This window comes from Zasmidium cellare (genome assembly GCF_010093935.1).
Source record: "Zasmidium cellare ATCC 36951 unplaced genomic scaffold M409scaffold_39, whole genome shotgun sequence".
NCBI classification, from domain to species: Eukaryota; Fungi; Ascomycota; class Dothideomycetes; order Mycosphaerellales; family Mycosphaerellaceae; genus Zasmidium; species Zasmidium cellare.
Window position 1 is genome coordinate 18,629 of NW_022986983.1, and position 19,795 is coordinate 38,423.

General features: G+C 54.6%; 9 protein-coding genes across 9 annotated transcripts; 2 read left to right on the forward strand and 7 right to left on the reverse strand.

The window, feature by feature from the left end:
• Positions 1-109: 109 nt before the first annotated feature.
• M409DRAFT_27757 (uncharacterized protein) lies at positions 110-3,851 on the reverse strand (the record flags this gene model as incomplete). Its single annotated transcript, XM_033808716.1, has 3 exons — positions 110-3,183; positions 3,246-3,521; positions 3,572-3,851. 3 exons carry the CDS (start codon positions 3,849-3,851, stop codon positions 110-112), a joined length of 3,630 nt encoding a protein of 1,209 aa, XP_033662587.1.
• A 234-nt stretch (positions 3,852-4,085) lies between these two features.
• M409DRAFT_69516 (uncharacterized protein) lies at positions 4,086-5,718 on the forward strand (the record flags this gene model as incomplete). Its single annotated transcript, XM_033818326.1, has 2 exons — positions 4,086-4,292; positions 4,348-5,718. The coding sequence occupies 2 exons, from the start codon at positions 4,086-4,088 to the stop codon at positions 5,716-5,718; spliced, it is 1,578 nt and encodes a 525-aa protein (XP_033662588.1).
• Positions 5,719-5,892: 174 nt separating this feature from the next.
• On the reverse strand, positions 5,893-6,363 carry M409DRAFT_37506 (uncharacterized protein; the record flags this gene model as incomplete). The annotated part of the gene is made up of 1 exon (XM_033810742.1): positions 5,893-6,363. One exon carries the CDS (start codon positions 6,361-6,363, stop codon positions 5,893-5,895), a length of 471 nt encoding a protein of 156 aa, XP_033662589.1.
• Positions 6,364-8,003: 1,640 nt separating this feature from the next.
• Positions 8,004-9,303, reverse strand: M409DRAFT_69517 (uncharacterized protein; the record flags this gene model as incomplete). Its single annotated transcript, XM_033818327.1, has 2 exons — positions 8,004-9,113; positions 9,166-9,303. The coding sequence occupies 2 exons, from the start codon at positions 9,301-9,303 to the stop codon at positions 8,004-8,006; spliced, it is 1,248 nt and encodes a 415-aa protein (XP_033662590.1).
• A 447-nt stretch (positions 9,304-9,750) lies between these two features.
• Positions 9,751-11,019, reverse strand: M409DRAFT_69518 (uncharacterized protein; the record flags this gene model as incomplete). The annotated part of the gene is made up of 3 exons (XM_033818328.1): positions 9,751-10,356; positions 10,410-10,563; positions 10,619-11,019. 3 exons carry the CDS (start codon positions 11,017-11,019, stop codon positions 9,751-9,753), a joined length of 1,161 nt encoding a protein of 386 aa, XP_033662591.1.
• Positions 11,020-11,645: 626 nt separating this feature from the next.
• Positions 11,646-12,980, reverse strand: M409DRAFT_27761 (uncharacterized protein; the record flags this gene model as incomplete). Its single annotated transcript, XM_033808717.1, has 1 exon — positions 11,646-12,980. The coding sequence occupies one exon, from the start codon at positions 12,978-12,980 to the stop codon at positions 11,646-11,648; it is 1,335 nt and encodes a 444-aa protein (XP_033662592.1).
• A 286-nt stretch (positions 12,981-13,266) lies between these two features.
• M409DRAFT_69520 (uncharacterized protein) lies at positions 13,267-13,975 on the forward strand (the record flags this gene model as incomplete). The annotated part of the gene is made up of 3 exons (XM_033818329.1): positions 13,267-13,269; positions 13,458-13,782; positions 13,851-13,975. The coding sequence occupies 3 exons, from the start codon at positions 13,267-13,269 to the stop codon at positions 13,973-13,975; spliced, it is 453 nt and encodes a 150-aa protein (XP_033662593.1).
• A 492-nt stretch (positions 13,976-14,467) lies between these two features.
• M409DRAFT_69521 (uncharacterized protein) lies at positions 14,468-16,672 on the reverse strand (the record flags this gene model as incomplete). The annotated part of the gene is made up of 1 exon (XM_033818330.1): positions 14,468-16,672. One exon carries the CDS (start codon positions 16,670-16,672, stop codon positions 14,468-14,470), a length of 2,205 nt encoding a protein of 734 aa, XP_033662594.1.
• Positions 16,673-18,351: 1,679 nt separating this feature from the next.
• On the reverse strand, positions 18,352-19,401 carry M409DRAFT_69522 (uncharacterized protein; the record flags this gene model as incomplete). Its single annotated transcript, XM_033818331.1, has 1 exon — positions 18,352-19,401. The coding sequence occupies one exon, from the start codon at positions 19,399-19,401 to the stop codon at positions 18,352-18,354; it is 1,050 nt and encodes a 349-aa protein (XP_033662595.1).
• Between the last annotated feature and the right edge of the window lie 394 nt (positions 19,402-19,795).

Consider the following 19,795-nt stretch of genomic DNA (forward strand, 5'->3'; position numbering starts at 1 on the left):
AATACCAAGTGCTCAGAGCAATATCCGTCTCTTGTCACGAATGTCATTCGAGCCATGCCAAAACGCCGCGCTAAGTATATTGTACAGGGACGATCAATGACGGGCATCCTCACAAAGCTGCGATAGCCTTGCGGAGCACGTCCAGGCCTCTCTCACTCACACCACTCTCTTCATCGGTAGAGCCCTTGAGCACGTGGCTAACATCGCTGAGCAGGCCAAGCGGAAGCCAGTTGCTCTCCTTGGCTTTCTCAAGAGACTCCTTGATGCGGCCTGTATGCTCCCAGTTCTGCGCAGCCTGTTCAGCACGGTCGATGACCTTGTCGGGTATGCCGCACATGGCAGCGCAGTGCATGCCGTAGCTACCCTCGGCGACGCCGTCCTCAAGCTGGTAGAGGAAGGTTACGTCTCGAATGTCATGTTCAACTCTGACAGCCATGCGCTTGGCAGAGATTTCAGGATGATGCTGGAACTCCGTGGCAAGCGAATGGTAGTGGGTAGCAAAATAGCCCAACGAACCAACATGCGTCGCGATGTGGTGGAGGACAGCCTGAGCAACGGCAACGCCATCGTAGCTGCTCGTTCCGCGGCCGAGTTCGTCCAAAATGACGAGAGATCGTGGCGTGGCCTCGGAAAGGATCTTCTTCGTCTCGCTCAGCTCGACCATGAAGGTACTCTGGCCCGCGAAGATGTTGTCGTGTGCGCCAAGTCGAGACATAATACGGTCCACTGGTGTCATTCTGGCATAGTCGCATGGCACGTAGCAGCCAATCTGAGCCAGGATTACTGCAATACAGGTCATGCGCAGAATGGTTGATTTACCCGCTGCGTTGGCTCCGGTCAGCAATGTGACAGACGCAGCATCTCCTCCCAGTCCAATGTCGTTGGGAATGAAGCTTGTAGTCGTCTCGATGCATGGGTGGCGGAGAGTTTGGAATTCAAGGACGCCGCGAGCCTCGTCATCTTCCACAAACTCAGGTCTGCAAGAGGGAGAACCGAGCGATGCCGACGCCTTTGCGAGGGAGATGAGGCAGTCAAGGTTGGCCACAACCTTGACAGCTGCCAGCCAGGTCGTGTAGCTCACATCGAAGCGGGCGAAGAATCGTCCAGACATGGCCTTAACAACCTGACCATGAGTCTCTTGCGCCTCTTTCAAGTCCTGCACGAGGCCTTCGAGTTCTGGAAAGTACCATCGCTTGACCTGCTTGGTGGCTGACATCTGCTTCCAATTCTTGGGAATGCCCTTGACATTGAGGGGCACTTCCAGCTGGTAGATTTCCTTTCCATTGTCGGTGAACTTGACTTTGCCAGAGCCAAGTTCCTTGCGCCATTTCTGGACGAGCTTCTCCAGGTCCTGCTCTATGCCGTCGATACGCTCTTGGCTCTCGTCGAATTCTTCTTCGACACCAGGTTTTGGGATGATAAGACCTTCCTCTTTGGCCTTGGGCCGATCGAATGCATCATTCCAGTCCTTTAGTGCGCCTGCAAGATCAGGCATCGACTCAATAAGCTGACCCAGCAATCCCTCACCAGAGCCGAACGAGCCAAGGAGAGACATTGTGTATTCGATCTGCTCAAAGCCTTCGAGGACCTTGACGAAATCCTGTGGTTTACAACGCCCGGCATGGATGCGAGAGATCAAGCGTTCGAGGTCCGGCAGTTTCGACAGTGATGATGTGAAGCGGTCCATGACGGTTCTATCGGCATTGAGTGCATCAACAGCATCGAAGCGTTGATTGATCTTCCGGGCATCAGCGAGGGGATGGCAGACCCATTGTCTCAGCATGCGCTTGCCGAATGGAGTTACGCAACGGTTCAGCATCGTGAACAGAGTACCGTCAGTACTGCCGTCGAATGTGTTGGCGAAGATCTCCAAATTGATCAAGCTTTGTCCGTCTAGCACCAGGCTCGATGCCTTGCGAATCGGGTCGTACCAGGCGAAGTTGGAGCAGGTGAGCAAGTCACGCTCAATCTTCAGCATGTTCAAGTACCAGATGAGTGCTCCGAGGGCAGAAAAAGCCTGCTCGTTCTCGCTAGCCTCTCGTAGCACAGGGGGCCATGAGTCCGAATCATCGTCTTCGACCTTCTCAAAGTATGCTTCGCCATTGATCTTCATTCGCGTCTTATCGGCTGTCAAGAATTCCTTGTCTGGCTTGAGGTGGTTCCAGATCGTGGTCAGCGGAGTGTTGTTCTTCAAAATTCGAAGAGCCTTTGCGGAAATACAGCCCTTCTCGAGCAGAAGTTCGCCAGGACGAGTCTGAGCGACGAATGTCTCGAAGCGAGTCATGTCGACATCGTCCACGAACTCTGCCAGATGGAATTGAGCAGTGGCAGTGTCGACAAAAGCAATGCCAAAATGCGGTCGACCGTCAGTCTCCGTCTCTTTGATGGCAGCACAATAGGTAGCCATGTCGTCTTGCAGCATGCCACCCTCGACCAGAGTACCGCTGGTGAGGACAGAAGCGAGCTCTCTTCGAATGACCTTTTCTTCCTTCTTCGCCTTTGTGTCGCGTTCTCGCATGTCTTTGCCAAGCGCAGTCTCCATTTGATCGACACGAGCGATTTTGAAGCCTTTCGCAACGAACTGGTTTGCCCAGTGATCGAGACTTGCTTCTGGCACACCCACCATGCGCATGTTGACTCGATCGGTGAGCTTCAGGTCAAATAGCTGATGGCCGACGGTTGCATCGTTCTCGTACAATTCGTAGAATTTGCCCTTCTTGAAGAACACGATCGTGTCCCAGAATTTGGACTTGATCTCCCAGTATTGCTTCTCAAAGGGTGAGAACTTATTCCACGCCATTGGAGGAATGTACAGAGTCCGTGGATCGTAGTCTGGATGGTCTGGTGCATGTCGATCTGCATCTTGAATACTAGCAAGCCAAGTGTAGCGCTCAGAAGGGTCCGTATGGTGTGCTTTCTGCTTCTTCTGGGAGTCAGTGGAAGTAGGCTTTCGTGATGGAGGTGGTTTGTAAGGATCTGTCGATAGAGGCGCCTCCGGGTCAAACTTCCATTGCTGTGCAGTCGACCCAGACTCCGGGATCTCCTCGCTGTCGTCACGAATTGGTGACGGCGGCTTGATTTCTGGGGACTGCTTCGCCGACGGAGCAGCGGACGCTCGCTTCTTTTTCTTGGCTGGTTTTGCGTCGTCTTCGAGTTCGTCATCTACGACAAAATCATCCATGTCTGGAAACTACTTGTCAGCTTCGGATTTGAAAGCCATCGAAGCTGGCTAGAGCCTGCTGTACTGGGTACGACTGAAGCTTGATCGTACGTAGATCCAGTGGGCGGGTAAGAAGAGTACACACCTTCATCGCTCTCAAGCATTGCTGCCTGAGTACCGGCATCAAGCCCAAACTCATCCTCGGAATCATCATCCTTGACGCTGATACGACGTCGCTTCGCAGCACGTCTGTTGCCCGAGAGTGGCTTGAACACTTCATCCTCGTCGTCGTCGGATTCAGCGTAGTTGACTTGCTTCTTTGCCTTTCGAGACGGGCTGGAGTACAACGTGCCTGGCGTTTCTATCAGCAGGTTAGTTAGAGCTCAGAAAAATCGACCACAAAAGGCTCACCGTTCTCTTTGCCCCGGCCTTCTATCACAGAGCTCTGTGCGGACGCACCTGCAGCTGTGGGCGGGCTGGAAGCGAGAATACTGGACGCATCTCCAATGTCTGACGCCAGGTTGGAAGCTTTGGAGTCGAGAAGTCGCTTGGCAGGTGTGGCACTTGATGGGGTTGCTGCTGGCTGTTTCTTGAAGAAGCCTGCGATGCTCTGTTGCTTGGGACCTGGTTTAGCGGAGGAAGAAGGAGTGCTGGTCTTCTTGCTAGCACTCTCTTCCTTGGCTCGCGCCATGATTGCCGGTCAACTCACAACTCTGTATGTTGAGAGAGGTTTGCGTTGAAGTGCAATGGAAGTTGATGGGAAAGTCGAAGTCGAGATGGGACAACGCGTCGATGGAGACGACGTGACGTGAGCGCGTCGCTGGATTGATTACGGGATGGGCCGTGCGCTAGGATCGACATCGCTCGCCGAGAGCGACCTTCAATTCGCCCAGAGTGACCAGCTCAACTTCTCGACACATTCACCATGCCCGTCTGCAGGTCGTGTATACGGCGACTCAGAGACTCGGCGAGGTACTACAGCACCGGCCGAGACTACAATGCCGCCGTCGCAGCTCTCAATGGCCTGCAGAGTAACTTCTCTATTGTCGAGGCCATTCGAAAGCAAGGTCCCGGGTCAAACAAGCGCTCGATTCCTGACATGATCGGGTGGGTGCGTCGAGTAGGGTACGAGGTGTGGGTTGTGTCTGTCAAGTGAATCGGACACGTTCGTTAATAGGTGTGGACAGCCGTCTGACTTCGACCGGCTGAACCCCATTCACGTGGCTGGCACGAAGGGCAAAGGCTCTACCTCTTCCTTCATCTCGTCTATCCTTGCGCAGTACTTGCCCACTAGAAGGAGCATACCGGCCGAACGGCTGCCGTCAAAAGTAGGACTGTACACATCACCGCACCTTCGCTTCGTGCGAGAGAGGATACAGATCAACAATGAGCCCGTCTCCGAGGATCTGTTCGCAGAATGCTTCTGGGAGGTATGGGATCGGTTTGAAGCGACCAAGCCTGCGTCGAGTGAAGCAGACCCAAGGAGCATAGATGGGAAGCCGGTATACTTCCACTACCTCACCCTCATGGCCTTGCATTGCTACATGAAAGAGAATGTTGAAACAGCTGTGATCGAATGCGGTATTGGCGGAGAATACGACACGACCAACATCTTGGTGCAACCTTCAGTGAATGGTGTGACGAGTCTGGGAATCGATCATGAAGCCTTACTGGGAAACACAATCGGTGAGATTGCCTGGCACAAGGCGGGCATCTTCAAGCCTGGAGTGGCCGCTTTTACCGTACCCCAGCCCGAGGATGCCATGCGTGTGTTGCATGAGAGAGCGAAGGAGAGGGACACGATACTATATGAAGTCCCGGTGCACAAGGCAATAGACTCGATCGAGCTCGGCCTGCAAGGCCATTTCCAGAGGCTGAACGCTTCGTTGGCTGTCTCGATGTCCGCACATCACCTCCATCGGCTTGGATTCAGCGGTATCCCCGACCCATACGATCCGGCGTCCACCCTTCCATCCGAGTTTATCAAAGGCCTAGAAGAGACACATCTCGGTGGTCGCTGTGACAGGAGGTCAGACCCCGTCGACTCAAACCTAACCTGGTACATCGACGGCGGGCACACCCTCGAAAGCATCGAGGTAGCCGCTCGCTGGTTCGCAGACCGCACCGCCAAATCCGAAAGTGAAGGCGCAACCCGGATCTTGATCTTCAATCAGCAGACAAGAGACGCCTCGTCCCTCGCCAAACGCCTCCACGATGTCCTCGCTGCGGCTTTGAACGATTCACATCCGTTCAAGCACGCCATCTTCTGTCCCAACACCACCTACAAAGACGCCGGATACAAAGCAGATCTTGTATCTATCAACACGAACAAGGACGATGTCACCAGTCTGCGGGTCCAACAGGAGCTGGCCAAGACATGGGATGGCATCGATTCGCAAGCCCAGGTGCATGTCGTCAGCACGATAGAGGATGCTGTGACGAAAGCCCGTGAGATCTCCAACGGACGCAAGGTCGAGGTCCTGGCTACTGGCAGTCTCCACCTCGTTGGTGGATTGATCGAAGTTCTGGAAAACGAAGCTGAGAAAGGCGGCCGTTGATTGAACAGCACCGTACAGAAACTATGTACTACCAAAGAACCATCAATCACACACGAAATCAAAATGCGGGTATCCAGTCGAATGTACACAAGGTCGTACTAACACAAATCGTTCGAAGTCCATCATCCGTCCGTCCACCTAAATCGTAAGTTTCATCACCAAATCCCGTCCTTCTCACCTCTGCAAAAGCCTCGCAAGCCTAGCATGGCCCTTCGCCTTAGCCATTTCAGCCGGCGTGCCGACCACTCCGTCCCAACTCGCACGTCCGGCCTTTCGACTCGCGCCCTTCTCTAACAGTAACCGCACAGCAGCAGTATGCCCACGGTTCGCAGCGAGGTGCAACGGCGTGGCACCACCGTCAGCTTTACAGTCCAGACGAGCACCATAGCCTAGCAGAAGCTCAAGCACCTCAGTGTGGCCCTTGTGACTCGCCCAAGAGACAGGCGTCAAGCCATGGATTTGTCTCGCTTCGATGTCCGCTCCGTTGCGGAGGAGGACTTTGACAGAGGACACCGAGCCGGCTGCGGCGCAGTAATGTAATGGGGTGTTCAAGTCGTCGTCAACGCAATCGACTTGGGCTCCGCGATCGAGGAGAAGCTCGCACATGGCGCTTTGCCCTGTCACGGCTGCTTGATGCAAAGGCATCATTCGCGTGCCGGAAGCAGAACGCAAGCTCAGTCGAGCGCCGTGCTTCAAGAGCAGACGCGCGGCGTCGATCTGGTAGGCACTGATAGCGCACCAGAGGGGACTGTAGCCGTCTCGGCCGCTGAGCCAGTCTACGTCTGCGCCGTGGGCCAGGAGTGTTGAGAGAGCTTCGACGTTGCCCGCCCATGCGGCTAGATGGAGTGCTGTGTCTCCCTTTGCGTCTTCGATGCTCATGACGGCGCCGTGTCGGAGGAGCACGACGAGGCAGGCGCAGTAGTTGTGGTGGGCGGCCTGGTGCAATGCAGTCCGTTGCAGATCACCAAAATGTCTGGATGGGTCAGCTCCGTCGGCTAGCAGGTCTACCAGTGCTTCGCTGTCGTTGTCGTTGACTGCATCGTACAAAGCATTGCCATCGTCCGGAGAGTCTTCACGTTCTGGCGAGATCGCTACCGTGGCAGGCGTCTCGACTTTCTCGTCTGATCGGATGGAGAATGCCGGAGAGCTGTCCGCACTCGGAGGACTGTACGGAGGAGGTTGGGACCAGGAAGAATCGTCAAGGCTTGGTGTAATACCTGTGTGCTCCTGGAGAGCCGGTGACGGATCGAGATGTGCATGACTACTCTGTGCAATGGCAAGAGAAGCCTCCAGTGCCGTCTCCGAAGGTGGCGTAGGCAGTACATTGTGTGTGCTAGCACTCTCAAGGATGAAGTCAAGCATCGGTCGCTGGTCCTTCAAATGCTTGGTGGTGTTCAAGAAAGTGCTCAGACTGTGCACGCCGCTGTTCAATGCCGCTTCCAGTGATAACAGCGTCGCCTGTACGGAGCTCGATGTCGCTTCATAGCACGCAGACAGCGTTTCCTGGCTCAAGAAGTTTGGGTTCGTGAGGATCTCTTGCTGCACACGGCAGAGCAAAGTCGTGAGAATCGATATCTCATTCAGCAGATCGACAACAGGTAATCGCGCCTGCGGCATTTCTTGTTGACATGTTCGTAACAGCTGCGCAATCCTCGCGCTCAGGAGAATCAGCTCTGCTATCTGCGATTGTCGACTTTGGGGTGGTATCGGTCCCTCTGCCTCCTGCTCGACATATTCATCTCTTGTTTCCGCGTACAGTGAATCCGCTGCGACTCTTCGTTGGGGTTGCGGTCTCGATAGCGTTTGCTCTGGATTTTTCTGCTCGTTCGTCGACTGAGTACTCTTCGAGTTGCGCCAGACGGCCGAGAGGGCGACTAGGGAAAAGGCCACGCATGCGACCGTGAAACACGTCGTCGGCGTCAGGAACGTGGTCGGCTCCAGCTTTGAGGTGCTCATATCGTCGGCTCCAGGTTGGCCGCCGGGGGCCGCATTCAATCCCAGTTCGGTATATCGTCTGTCGAGTGTCGTATCAATGGGATTTTGGAGTTGTATGTGTCGTGAGTGTGAAGTCGTTGGCGTGGTGTTGGCGGCCGTTGTCGCGAGGACTTTGAGTTCGGACTTGTTGATGTTGATCGATCGTGGCGCGTTGGCCCGGCGACTTTCACTCGAGAGACCTCTGCAGACTTCGATATCAACCAAACGACTTCAGCATGGAACCTCTAAGACTTTTAGATTATGCCTGCAAGAACGATGTATCATCCAATTCAACCGTCTGTATTGAAAAGTCAAGCCACACCGGTCGCAGTCGCCGCCAACTCCTCACACAAAGCAACATACGCATCGACAAACACCTGAGTCTCGACCTGTAAGGTCGTCTCGATCATGAGCCACTCCATGAACTGCGTGGTATCCGGCAAGGGTATCTCCTCGCCAGCTGCATCTCGTTCCCTCTCTTCCTTAGGCCTGAGGTCAACCGTCTGCCTCTTCCGCAATTTTTCAAACGGTCGAACATTGCTCCTCTGCTCCACCCGATCCCTCGCCGCAAGAAGTTCATCGGCCGTGAACCCCTGGAACACCGTATGTGCCTGACAACACGTTGGCTCCTCCGGATTGAATTGCACATACGGCAAACCGTCCTTCGTTCTGTACTTTGCTGTCGCTTTGTGAACGCCATCCGCAATGTCGGTCATTTTCTTCCACCTCGCTTTGAAGCCGCCATAGAACTCATTGAATCCTCGCTCGCAGTCGATGATTTGGTACATCAATGTAAATACGTTGCCTCCGGTCCTTCGTTGCCATACCTTGGCCTCTTCGATCAAGTCCGAGTCGTTGGAGAGCAACATGGCACCAGCAGCGCCTCCCAGTCCCTTATAGAAGCTCACGTACACTGAGTCGAACAAGGCGCAGATGTCGGCAATCGACTTCCCTGCTTTGGATTGATAATATGGCTCAATCTCCCACAGTCTGGCTCCATCGCAGTGCAGTTTGACATTTGCTTGACGGCACGCCTGTGATATGGCCTGGAGTTCTTCAAAACTGTAAGTCTTGCATCCAAGGGTTCTGTTGGGAACTTCTATCAAGATCGCTGCCGGTCGACAGCTTTCCGTACGGGACAAGACCTCCTTGATCTCGTTCACGGTGGGATGCTCATCTGGAGACTCTCCTAAGAGAATCCTCTTCAGCTTGTACAGATGTTGATAGGCATCCCTCTCTGCGGACTCGAGATGCGAAGATACGTGCCATCCGACCCGATAGTTGGGCACTCGGTCACAGTATGAGATCAAAGCTGCCAGTTGGGCCTGAACACCTGTAATGAAGAAGAGGGCACGCTCTTTCCCGAGGAGTTTCGCAATATGCTGTTCGAAGTTCGACTTGTGTTTTCCGGTCCCATAGAACTATACTCATGAGCAATCGGCTTTCCTCATATCACGTAAATGCAGCACATACATCCTTATCGATCTCGTCTGGTATGCATAGTGTCGGCTTTCGTTCCTCGAAGACAGCCTCTCCGAGCGCCTCCACTAAGTAACCCTTTGGATCCTTCGTATATAGCAGCGTCCTCTCAATAGCTGTTACCGGATTCATCGCCACCTTCGGTTCGAACTGGACAAGTGAAATCGCTTCACGCTTCGGTTGTTCAGTGCCCTCGGCGGCACAGTCCGCTGCTGGCAGCGTTGCGACTTTGTTCGATGCCATCTTGGTGAGTTGCTTCTTCACTGCTGGTAAGCCAATCCTTTGATTCTTATCATGGCCAGATGTCTCCAGCATGTAATCCCCGTGAGTCAGACTAATCGGTCCCCGACGACTACAATCACCTCAATGACTCCAGGGAAATCTGCCCGATTCAGAAGGTGCAAACACCTGAGTAGTAAGCAAAGGGCGACAATGGCAAACAAATGGATGTACTACTCTCGTATGGGGTGGGGTTAAGCTGAAGGTACAACTTGCTTCATTCGTCGGTCAGCGAGCCCTACAATGCGTTCGTAGTATGACTGGTACCATTCGCAGTAGTCGACGTACAGAAAAGGCAGGTCATTCTTCTATTGGTATCTCTTGCGCTTTGTTCAACGCCTCCGTCTTCTCGATGCGGTTCACAATGATTTTGCGGAATTCCTTTCTGAGCTCGAACGGCGCAACGTGCCCTACGCCTTCATGGAAGGATTTGGTGACAGCACTCTCATCGCCTCCCAGCTCTTCATAAAGCACCTCGCCATGGATAAAATCGATCATGTGATCTCCAGTGCCATGGAAGACGAGAATTCGATCCCTGCCGATCACGTCTCCGAGCTGCTTGAGTTCTTTTGCAGACTTGTGATGGAAACCTGCCGCGTAGAGCTGGCACAAGAAACCTTTCGGCGTGAAAACGCCAGGTGATAGACGCTTGCTAATCTCCCCAGCCGCAAATCGATCGCCGTTGGTTGGGAAGGGTTGTACGACGTGCTCTGTCTCGTCTGGTTTGGCCAGCCACTCGGCCGAATAGCAGTCACCTTTGACTTTTGCTATCTGGTTGTCCAGTGACTTGGGAATCATCAGATTCATTCGATTGCGAACGTTTTCGAAGTAGGGTAGTGTGCGAATGATCCTAGGGGCTGTCGAGATGAGGTTCAAGCTGCATATCCGGTCGGGTACTTGGAGGGCCTGCGCGAAGTTAGCAGCTCGTAGGGGATCAGAGACTATTTCGAAGACAGTACAAGTTCCTGTCCAATCATGCCGCCCATACTGATACCGACAACATGAATACTTCGCGTGTCTTTCCAACCAACATGATCCAATAGTTCGACAATATCCTTTGCCATTTCAGAAGTCGTGTATCGAAGAAGTGGCTTGTCGCTGTCACCCATTCCTCTGATAGCTATTCAGTACACTTTCCACATCGAACGAATCGTCAAGAGCATCCTACCGGTTATCGAAAACGAGACAAGTATACTTGTCAGCCTCAGAGTGGCCAAAATCCTTCGTCTGCCGTTGCCACGTCTTCATGAAACCACCCAAACCCATGATCCAGATGATCTTGCTGGGTCCATGGCCATGCACTTCATACGCGAGCTTGAAAGGTCCTCCCCGTCCCTCGGCGACATCGATCTTGCCTCTGCTCTCAGGCTTCAAATCCCAGTGAGTATGAGGATACTCCGGATGCGCCTGAATCTCTTCGGCCGTCAAGGGCTTGGGGCCTTTATCGCCGTGTGCTCGTTCATGAGGCGCGCGTGGGTTGCTGTTCTTGAGCATCGGGATGTAATGTTGCACTTGGGTAACGAATGCCCCTGTCCATCCTGCGTTTGCGTCTGCGTCGACGCTCGGCATTTTGAGTCTTGTTGTGAGGAAGAGTCCTTTGGAGGGCGAGAGATGATCAAATCTACGGAGCCCTGCAGATGCGCTGTATCACAGAGATTATACAAGATTGCAAGGGAAGAAACGAAAGACGTGCAGTGCCAACGTGACGATCTGATGCTCTGCTCGTTCTCGCGCTGCAGTGGATGCTGCGGCAGGCACGAGCCATCCTGGCCACGTGGTGGTGACGTCTACTCGCTATTCACATGCGTCTCTACATGTATTGAACACCACTCTCAAATACATTATGAATGAAGCGATCGAAGGAGGACTGCAAAATCGGGTGATCAAAATAATCAATCCTGCACAATATACTCGTTGTGTAGTACATCGGCGCTCATACGCTCTAAACGTCTCTCCTCCTCCATCCACGAACATGCCTTGGCGACACATAACTGCTTACACTTGGCTTCCCAGTCGAGGAGTAGACGACTGTGCCACCCATGGCTATGTCGCAGGCAGCAAGATCACATCGCAGAGGAGACGATATCTGTACAAACCCGCAATCAAGTTGAGGTAATGTGCCGCTGAAAACTCCTCACACGCCGTGGTAGTGAGTTGAGACTCATTAAAACATAGCTCACAACGTATTGTGCATTTTACACCACCCTGCTCTCAGCGCTGCCAATGGGGCGGCCAGCAAAAGTCACACATCCCTCGGCAACGCCCTTCCTCGCTGGCTCAGAGCTGACCTTGTCGCCGGCCATGTAGCCCATCCAGATCAACCTGCTGATCCGCTCATCATTGACGGAACCCAGCCTCTGCATGGACTTCTGCCCACTCGCACCAGATTTCGCCTGGAACCAGATATCCAATGTGCCAGTGGGTCCTCGCGAGAGGATCATAACAGATCCCTTCGGCGCCTTGCCTCCCTTGAAAATACCTTTGAACTCGCCAATGGCCTTGCCAAACTCTTCCGAGTCGTATTTTGTCTCGGCGCCCTGAGCGATCTGCTTCGCTTCCCTCATGCGGTTGTTGATACCCGTGATCCAGCCGTCTCGAAGATGGCCAAAGTCGGTGTTCCTGGTGGGTGCAATTCGCCACGCAGTCTTCAGGCCCGGTACCTTCAGCAGTTCAGCCCAGATCTCCCTGCTAGCTTGTGGGTCCAGTAGCCGCTTCTTCAATTCCTCCTTTTCTGAGGGGATCAAAGTTGATGCGCGCTCGTTAATGACGTGAATCAACTTCTCCTGGAGAGCGCTAATGTCCTGTGTCCGGACGTACATGCCCACGACATAGACCTGGATATTGAGGAATGAGACACTTCGAATCCCAAGTCCTAACAGCGTGTACTCCTCTTGGTTCTCGATGTTGCCTGGGTTGCCTGCAGCATTCGGCTGCGTCGCATCGACCGCTCCAGCTGCGTCGATGGGAACGGATTCGGGAGACGTGGGTAGGTAGATGGTCCTGGGGAATAGTGGAACACTGCTCGTGCCAGTCTCAACCAGCTCAACCTCACCACCAGGTTCCCTTGCTACAATCCGCTTGTCCTCGCCTGCACCAATAATTTCGACCTCTTTGCCCTGGAAATGCTTGTTCGAATCCTCGCCGGCATCCAGCTGTTGACCCTTCCTCTTCTGCTCCGCCTGTTCCATTTCATCCAGATCCAGATTGTAGACCAATGCAGCCAGACCAAAAATGCTCATGAGCAATCCCATTCCTGCGAATCTCATCCTTCGCAAGTGGTACTGCCTCTTCTCTTCCCAAGCCTCGTACGCCGCACGGGCGCCCACAGGCTCACGAGCTCCATCTTCAGCTGAACCCTCCAGTGAGCTGCCACTGATAGATGCAAAGGACGGCTCCGCGAACGAAGGACTCTGTGCCGGTGCACCTGCAAAGGACCGCTTGGCTGGGTTGCTGTATCGTGACGAGGCGCGGATCTGCGTGCATCGAGCCGGACGCTGTAAGTACTGAATCCGAGGCGACAGCAGCCTCATGGCTGCGCGAGAAGTTGAAGTCGACATTGTGCTCGTCGGTCGGTGGTTGATGCTGTCATCAGTCGTGGAGATGGAGATGGAGCTCCAGGAGATCGGTCGGAGCTTCGGCTGGCGGGCGGCTAGCGTCGCCAAGAACGCACTTGACCGCGGAGGCCAGAATTCATCAGCGACTTCACGGCAACCCACCGCGTTTACCATCCCAATCCACTACTACTATATCACCACGCAACGCGCGCTCTTTGAGGAAATTCGACAACTCTGAAAAAGCGTCAACTCAGCATTCAAGATGGTGAGTTTCCCCCAATCCATGTCTCAGTCACCAATTCTGCGACATTGAGATCCCTCATCTGCACTCAATCGGCCGCACGAGACCACATCTCGATCCGGCATATCGAGCCTCCAACGCGCCTCACATCAAGACAAACACCCCAAACGAACACCCCAAACGAACACCCTCACTAACATGCCCCTTCACAGTCGGACGGAGAAGAGCCCACCCAGGAAGTCGCCGCGGCCGATGAGGTCGAGGTCGCCGCCGACACCTCCGCCAAGGGCGGCAGCATGTCCGTCCTCGACGCCCTCAAGGGAGTCCTCAAGATCGCCCTGATCCACGACGGTCTGGCCCGCGGCCTGCGCGAGGCCAGCAAGGCGCTCGACCGCCGACAGGCTCACATGTGTGTGCTCAACGAGGCGTGCGAGGAGGAGGCCTACAAGAAGCTGGTCGTCGCGCTGTGCGGCGAGCACAACATCCCGCTCATCAAGGTCCCGGATGGCAAGCAGCTCGGCGAGTGGGCTGGTCTTTGTAGGATTTAGCCCGTGCAAAATTGTTTGCGTACCGGGGATGGTTTGACTGACTTGTTGGTTTTCTAGGCCAAATCGACCGTGAGGGCAACGCACGCAAGGTCGTCAACTGCTCGTGCGTCGTCGTCAAGGACTGGGGTGAGGAGTCGCAGGAGCGCTCCATCCTCCTCAACTACTTCTCCACCGAGCAGTAAACGCGTTCAAGATCAAAGGAAACAAAACGTCGTTTGGCAAGCATCAGTCGGTGGGCAAAGGAAAATGGGCATGGGAGAGGAATTTTCTTGGGCAGTATCGTCAACAAAAACGGCAAAGTCAATGGCTGCAGGGGTCTCGGTTCTTCGATACGCAAGCACAGTGTCTCTCTGCCGCTTGTGCTCCCTGTAGATTTCGGCGGCCTTCCGCCTATGATGTACAGTATCTGCGTGGTCGTGTGCCACATATTTGTAGCACCGATCGAATAGAGAAGAACGTCACATCACTCAACATTTCTCGATATCCTGAAAAGTGATGTTCTCGTAGATGAATGATCCATTCGGTACGAAATGAAGCCCAGATGCACAATCGATGTATGCCACCTGCTCCCAAACGTCTACTAATCCCATCTCTCCACGCCCCACGATGCAAGCAAGCCAACTCTCATATATAATTCGAAAAGAGGCCAACTCCGCCATCTCAATTCCAACCACTCATCTAAATTCAAAAGCCGGCCACCCCGTCCTCTTCCCCCTCAACCTCAAATGCTGATACGGCGTACTCGTAGGATCAAAGTACAAACCCTCCACCACCCCATCACTCCTCCTCAAACTCACATAATAGAACCCCGAAATCGTCAATCCATGTCCGCGGTCTTGGTCCCCTCCGCGATCCGCCTCGCTGCACTTGTCATCCCGCGCGTGCACGAAACACCGTTCTTTCCATCGCATGAAGATGTATTCTTCGGAGACTTCGTTCATGCGGCCGCGGGAGAGGAGGAGGCGGGCGGTTTCTTCGTCCGAGGGGAGCGTGTTGAAGGGAGGCAGTTTGCGCCAGTTGGCCGCGTCGGTGTGGGCGTTTGCTGAGGGGAAGGAGATGGCGTCTAAGAGGGTTGTGTAGGGGGTTGCGTTGGAGGGAGTTGTTGGGTGTGGGCCGGAGCGTTTTACTTCTGAAGCGCTGGGTGTGAGGAAAGAGTGCGTTGCTAGGTCGATGATGTGTCCTTCGAGGTAGGTCGTTATAGGGGCGTGCTTTTTCCCGGCTTTCGGTCTTTCGCTGGATTGCAAGATCGAGACACTGGCCGGGTGTTGAGGTACGTCGTACGCTTCCATCGTCCCCTGCAATGTCATCCTTTCGAGGTCCACCGAGTGAATGATGACTCGGACCGGCCAGTGATCATGGCCAGCATCCGAAGGCTTTGTGGAAAAAGTCGTATTAAGTTGTGCTGGCGGTGTGAATTGGTGTGAGAGCCAGGGTCTCGTAGCATCGAAAGGTTGCACGTTCGTCGAACCAGGAGGATGGTCGAAGGACGCAGAGGCGCCATGGCTGCGGAAGTTAGGATTTATCTGCTCAACAGAATGTGCTGACGAGCTCGTGGGCCGCGTTTGCAGCAGTGCGGCGTTACCGCTTGTCGCATGTTGATGCCCTTCGAGTACTGTCCCTGGCTGTAGCCACGCAGAAGAGGGGAGCGGATTCAGCTCTTCCAGATCCATGACAAAGTCATCGTGCTTGTCCGCGAAGAACTCTTTAGTTGCCAGTCCATGATCGATCGCAGCCGAAAGTGCTTCCTCGTAGCGATAGCACGATCGGAGTTGATTGAGATACTTCAGAGCACTCTCCAAGAAATGTGAGGACATGCTCGGTGGGGTGGATGTTGCAGGTACAGGTGGAGTTGAGATCCGTGGTAGTCGTGGAGCCGCATTCTCGGTAAGATATCGCCTTTGCATGGCCTCTGCTCGTTCTTGAATCGTCCTCGCACGTAACTCGTTCGCGCTGGGAGGCAATGGCCAGGATTCTCTTGAAGAGGCGCCACTCCTATGCTGCTCTGTACTGGACCGGCTGCCGCTGGGATTGAACCACCCTGAGCCTCTCGCCCGCTCCTCCTCTTCACTCATGCCACTGCGTTCGCGCTCCATCACATATCTCAGCATCCTCTCCGTCGCTGAGGGAGACCCTTCCTGCCTCGCTCGTTGCAGCACAGCTCGATTCCGCAGACTCACCCACTCATTCTCCCGCCTTCTTCGCTCCCTCAAACGATCTCTCCTCTCGCTAGCATCTGTCTGTTCTGCGGTCGCGCTCGAATGCGATTCTCTTTCACGTTGTCGAGTCAGGTCCAGCTGGCTTTGACTAAGCACGCGCAGGATGTCTGGGTGGGTATCAGGTTGCTGTCGCCGCAATTCCGCCAAGATCTGATCGAGCTCGTTATCCTCCTGCTGGTTAGGCTCGTCGTGGGAAGGCGCCCAATCGTATAGTCTCTGCCGGTTGGGCGAAGGAGTGCGATTGCCGTAGGCTGAGGCAGACGAGCCGGCTGGGTCGTGTATGCGATTTAGGCGTGCGAGCACTCGTTGCAGCCGTTCCCTCCGTGAGAGGTCATCCAGATTGTCAGTGGGCGCTTGAGCCGGTGCGGTTTGGCTGTGTGATTGCTGCAAGTTTGTCCGCCGCCGTGGGTCTCGAGAATAGTCAACGTGTGTCCCGCGCGATAGTGAGCTGCTGGTCGTCGCGGACTCGTGGGCAGGGGGTTGGTCCAGTGATTCGAGCGAGTCGCGTAGAAAGCTCACATTGGCCTCGTCGGCATCGTCGTCGGCGGGCTGGGTGTGCAATGTCGAGGCCAGGTCGGGCACGGGGGAGCTGAGGTATGACAGCGGCGTCAGTGGTCGCTGCGACGGCGGTGGTGTGGCTCCTGGGGGGCTGTGTGGGCTCATCTGGGTGCGCAATGGGTCAGTAGAGGCCTTGCGACAGCCGTGGGCGAGTCTCGCCGTGATAGGGCTACAGGTGAAGTGAGGGGGGGCTCTTCTTACACGAGGAGCCGCTGGAGCAGTCGTGGATGAACGGGGACTGCTGGCGGGCGGCATGGCGGCAGGCTGGACCGACGTGCTACCTTACTCCTGCATTGTGAGAGTCGTTCGGGCTCGCGAGCGATATCGTGGAGTGTACAGATCACAGGCACAAGGACCGGCGCAGCGGCGACGAGAGCGTAACGGCGAAGCACAAAGACGCCATTCACATGTTGCGCCGACCGATGACGGCAAGGCGCCGGCTGCAACGCCCGAGCCGTTGCTAGCGAGGGCTTACCCATCCATATCACACTTCAGCCTCCCATTGATATGCTATTCACTTTGGAACATCAAGCACTTTCGAACGAGTGAATTACGATACTACGAAATAGTAAAGTCGAGGAGTCCGAATCAGCCTCAAACAGTCCAAGCTGTAGGTAGGCGACCATTCCATCCTTCCTAAAATTCCCAGCATCCACTTGCCCCAAACGCGCAGCGTCTGCAGACTTCTCACTCAAACAGAGGAGTATAGTAGGATGGCCACTATCCTGCTGACCTCCATCATCCACGGCGAATGGCACCAAACCAGTGAAGGCGGCCCATTCGCACAAAAAACACGCTGCAAAATTTCATCGCTGACAACCACTCGAAGCGCAGGTCTACCTCCTCCCGACTTGCGATTGGAAACAAGCGGTTCGGGATCCCGGGTGCTATCTCACTGAACATACCAGACATTCAGTGATAGTTTCCAGTTTTCAAGAGTGACCGCCGTTTTCACAGACGGCACTCCATTGATCTCGGGCTGCCAGATCGATGAAAGATCCAGATCGTGTTATAGATGATGGAGGTCATATTACCAAGCAAAGCGTCTCAAACGCTCCTTGCTCAACAATTTTTCAAATTGCCGATCGCCGATGGGGTCGTCCAGTTGGTCACCAGTACCAAAGTTCCATCATCGTGCGAAGCGCCTTCATCCCCACGCCATCCTGGTCGTATCCGCTGTCAGGACTAGCCAGACCGGAGTGTACGACCGTACGGACGGCGGGCTTCCAGGCGCTCGCAAAGGCGGTTTGTTAAGAATCGAATCGACATTCCAGATGTCGCTGCGCAGAATCGATAACAACGCGCAGAGTCCAGACGGTCAAAAAGCATGCATCATTTCCTCCCATAATTTGTTGGTTGACCGCGAGGTCGAGAATTCGTTGTCTTCTCATCTTGTTGCACTGCATGCCTCCCGAGGTTGTAATGCGTTGTTCTCCCATCGCGCGTCGTGATATTCGATCCCCAAATCCAGAAAAGACATCGAATGCTCGCTTCGCTAAAATAAAGACAAACGAAAAAGAAAACAAAGAGTCGCTTGCAGAACGCCGTCCAGTATGCCCCTGTTTCGCTGTTTTGCGGGGTGATGTTGAGGGTAGTGATGATCAACATCGGGTATCGTTCGCATCGCATCGCGTAACATTATGTACATCGTGGTCGCATGTCAGGGCGCCTGTGCGCATCAGGCTCCGAAAAGGTGTTCCAGTAGAAACGTCGCCGGGTGTGGCCAGGACGCCGACGTTGTAGTCGCTCAACGACTGGCTGAGGAGGTAGGATCACTTCTTTGCTCATACCGTGGTGGCATATTGAGGTGCAAAGGTGCTCTGGCTCCAGCCGAACTCGTGGTAGCCTCCCATGCCCATGTCGTTACCGCAGTGTTGTGGCAGCGAGCTGGGGAGGTGCATTGCTGGCATTGGTGCCATGCACTGAGGCGAGCTGTAATATTGCGACGGCGCCGTTGTGTACGGTTGGCTGAAAGACGGCGTGGGCGACGGCAGCTGGAGGTTGACATCTTGCCAGAAGGTGTTGGATTGGTTGTCGCTGCAAGAGGTCGCCGTTGGCGAAGGAGTGGACGGCAGAACCTTCCAGGAATCCACAGGAGCTGGATGAGGTGGTGCCATGTGCTGGGGAGGTGGTGCCCACCAGTGGCCGGGGATGGTGGCATTCGGCAGAATTGGCGCTGGGTGAATGACATCCACGATCCGCGGTGGCGGTGGAAGGAGCGGCAGGAAAAGGTTCATGATTGCACTCTTGACCTCTTCTGATCGTCCTTCGAGCAACTCGCCGGCGCCATCCTCCTCCAGACCCTCGAGTGCGCGCACACTGGTACGGAAAACAAACTTGTTCGCACCCTGCACGAACTCATCCTGCATCTTCTTGACTTGTGCTTCCTTCTCTGGCCAACTCCATGTGCTCGCCGAGGCGTCGATCGAATAGATTTCCTTGTGGTATTCAACCAGCGATTCGATCGTCTCCGGCGTCAGCTTGAAGGCGACCTCGTGCTGTGATACCATGTCGACGTGTACAACGTAAGCCTCCACGTGGATCAGCTGATAGTTGAAGAGCGCTTCTATCAGCGGGTTGGAGTCCTTGCGCAGGTCCGAGTCAGGCGCCTTGGGTAACATGAGGGATGCCAGCGTCCAGATGGCATTGGAGCCGCCGAGGGTCTCCGTCAGACATCGGAAGTGTTGTGGAACGCTGTTCAAAGGACGCTTGATTCGGTTGATGCGCTTCAACGTTTGCGTTAACCAAGGCTCAACCTTGGTGTTGAGGACGATCTCTGGAGACGATCGAGGCGCAAAGGCCTGCGCGGAGGCCGGTAAGAGCTGCACAGGCATGGCAGCGGATGATATGAGCGTTGAAGATGAGGTGCGGTCCCGACCGTGTGGATAATGTAAGCGATGCGATGGATAGACGGCGTCTGTGTGCGATGGGAAGGGCTAAAGAACGAAAGGAAACGACGTAATATGTCTCAGAGAGGTGTCAACGACTGGAATTAGATGGCGCGCCCAGGTAGTAGAGAGAGAAGAGAGGAAAGGGAGGAGGATGTCGGCCAATGAGACGGGCGAAGGGTGCGGTTGACGAGCAACTGTGACTACTTGCGGGGTGGCCAGGCTTATATCAATCCGAGCGATCCCATGCACTAAGCTGGATGCACTGCGCCACATTTTTCGTCTGTGGCCTGCTGCAGCACACCATCCAGCAGCATGCATACAGTAGCTCTGCATTAGT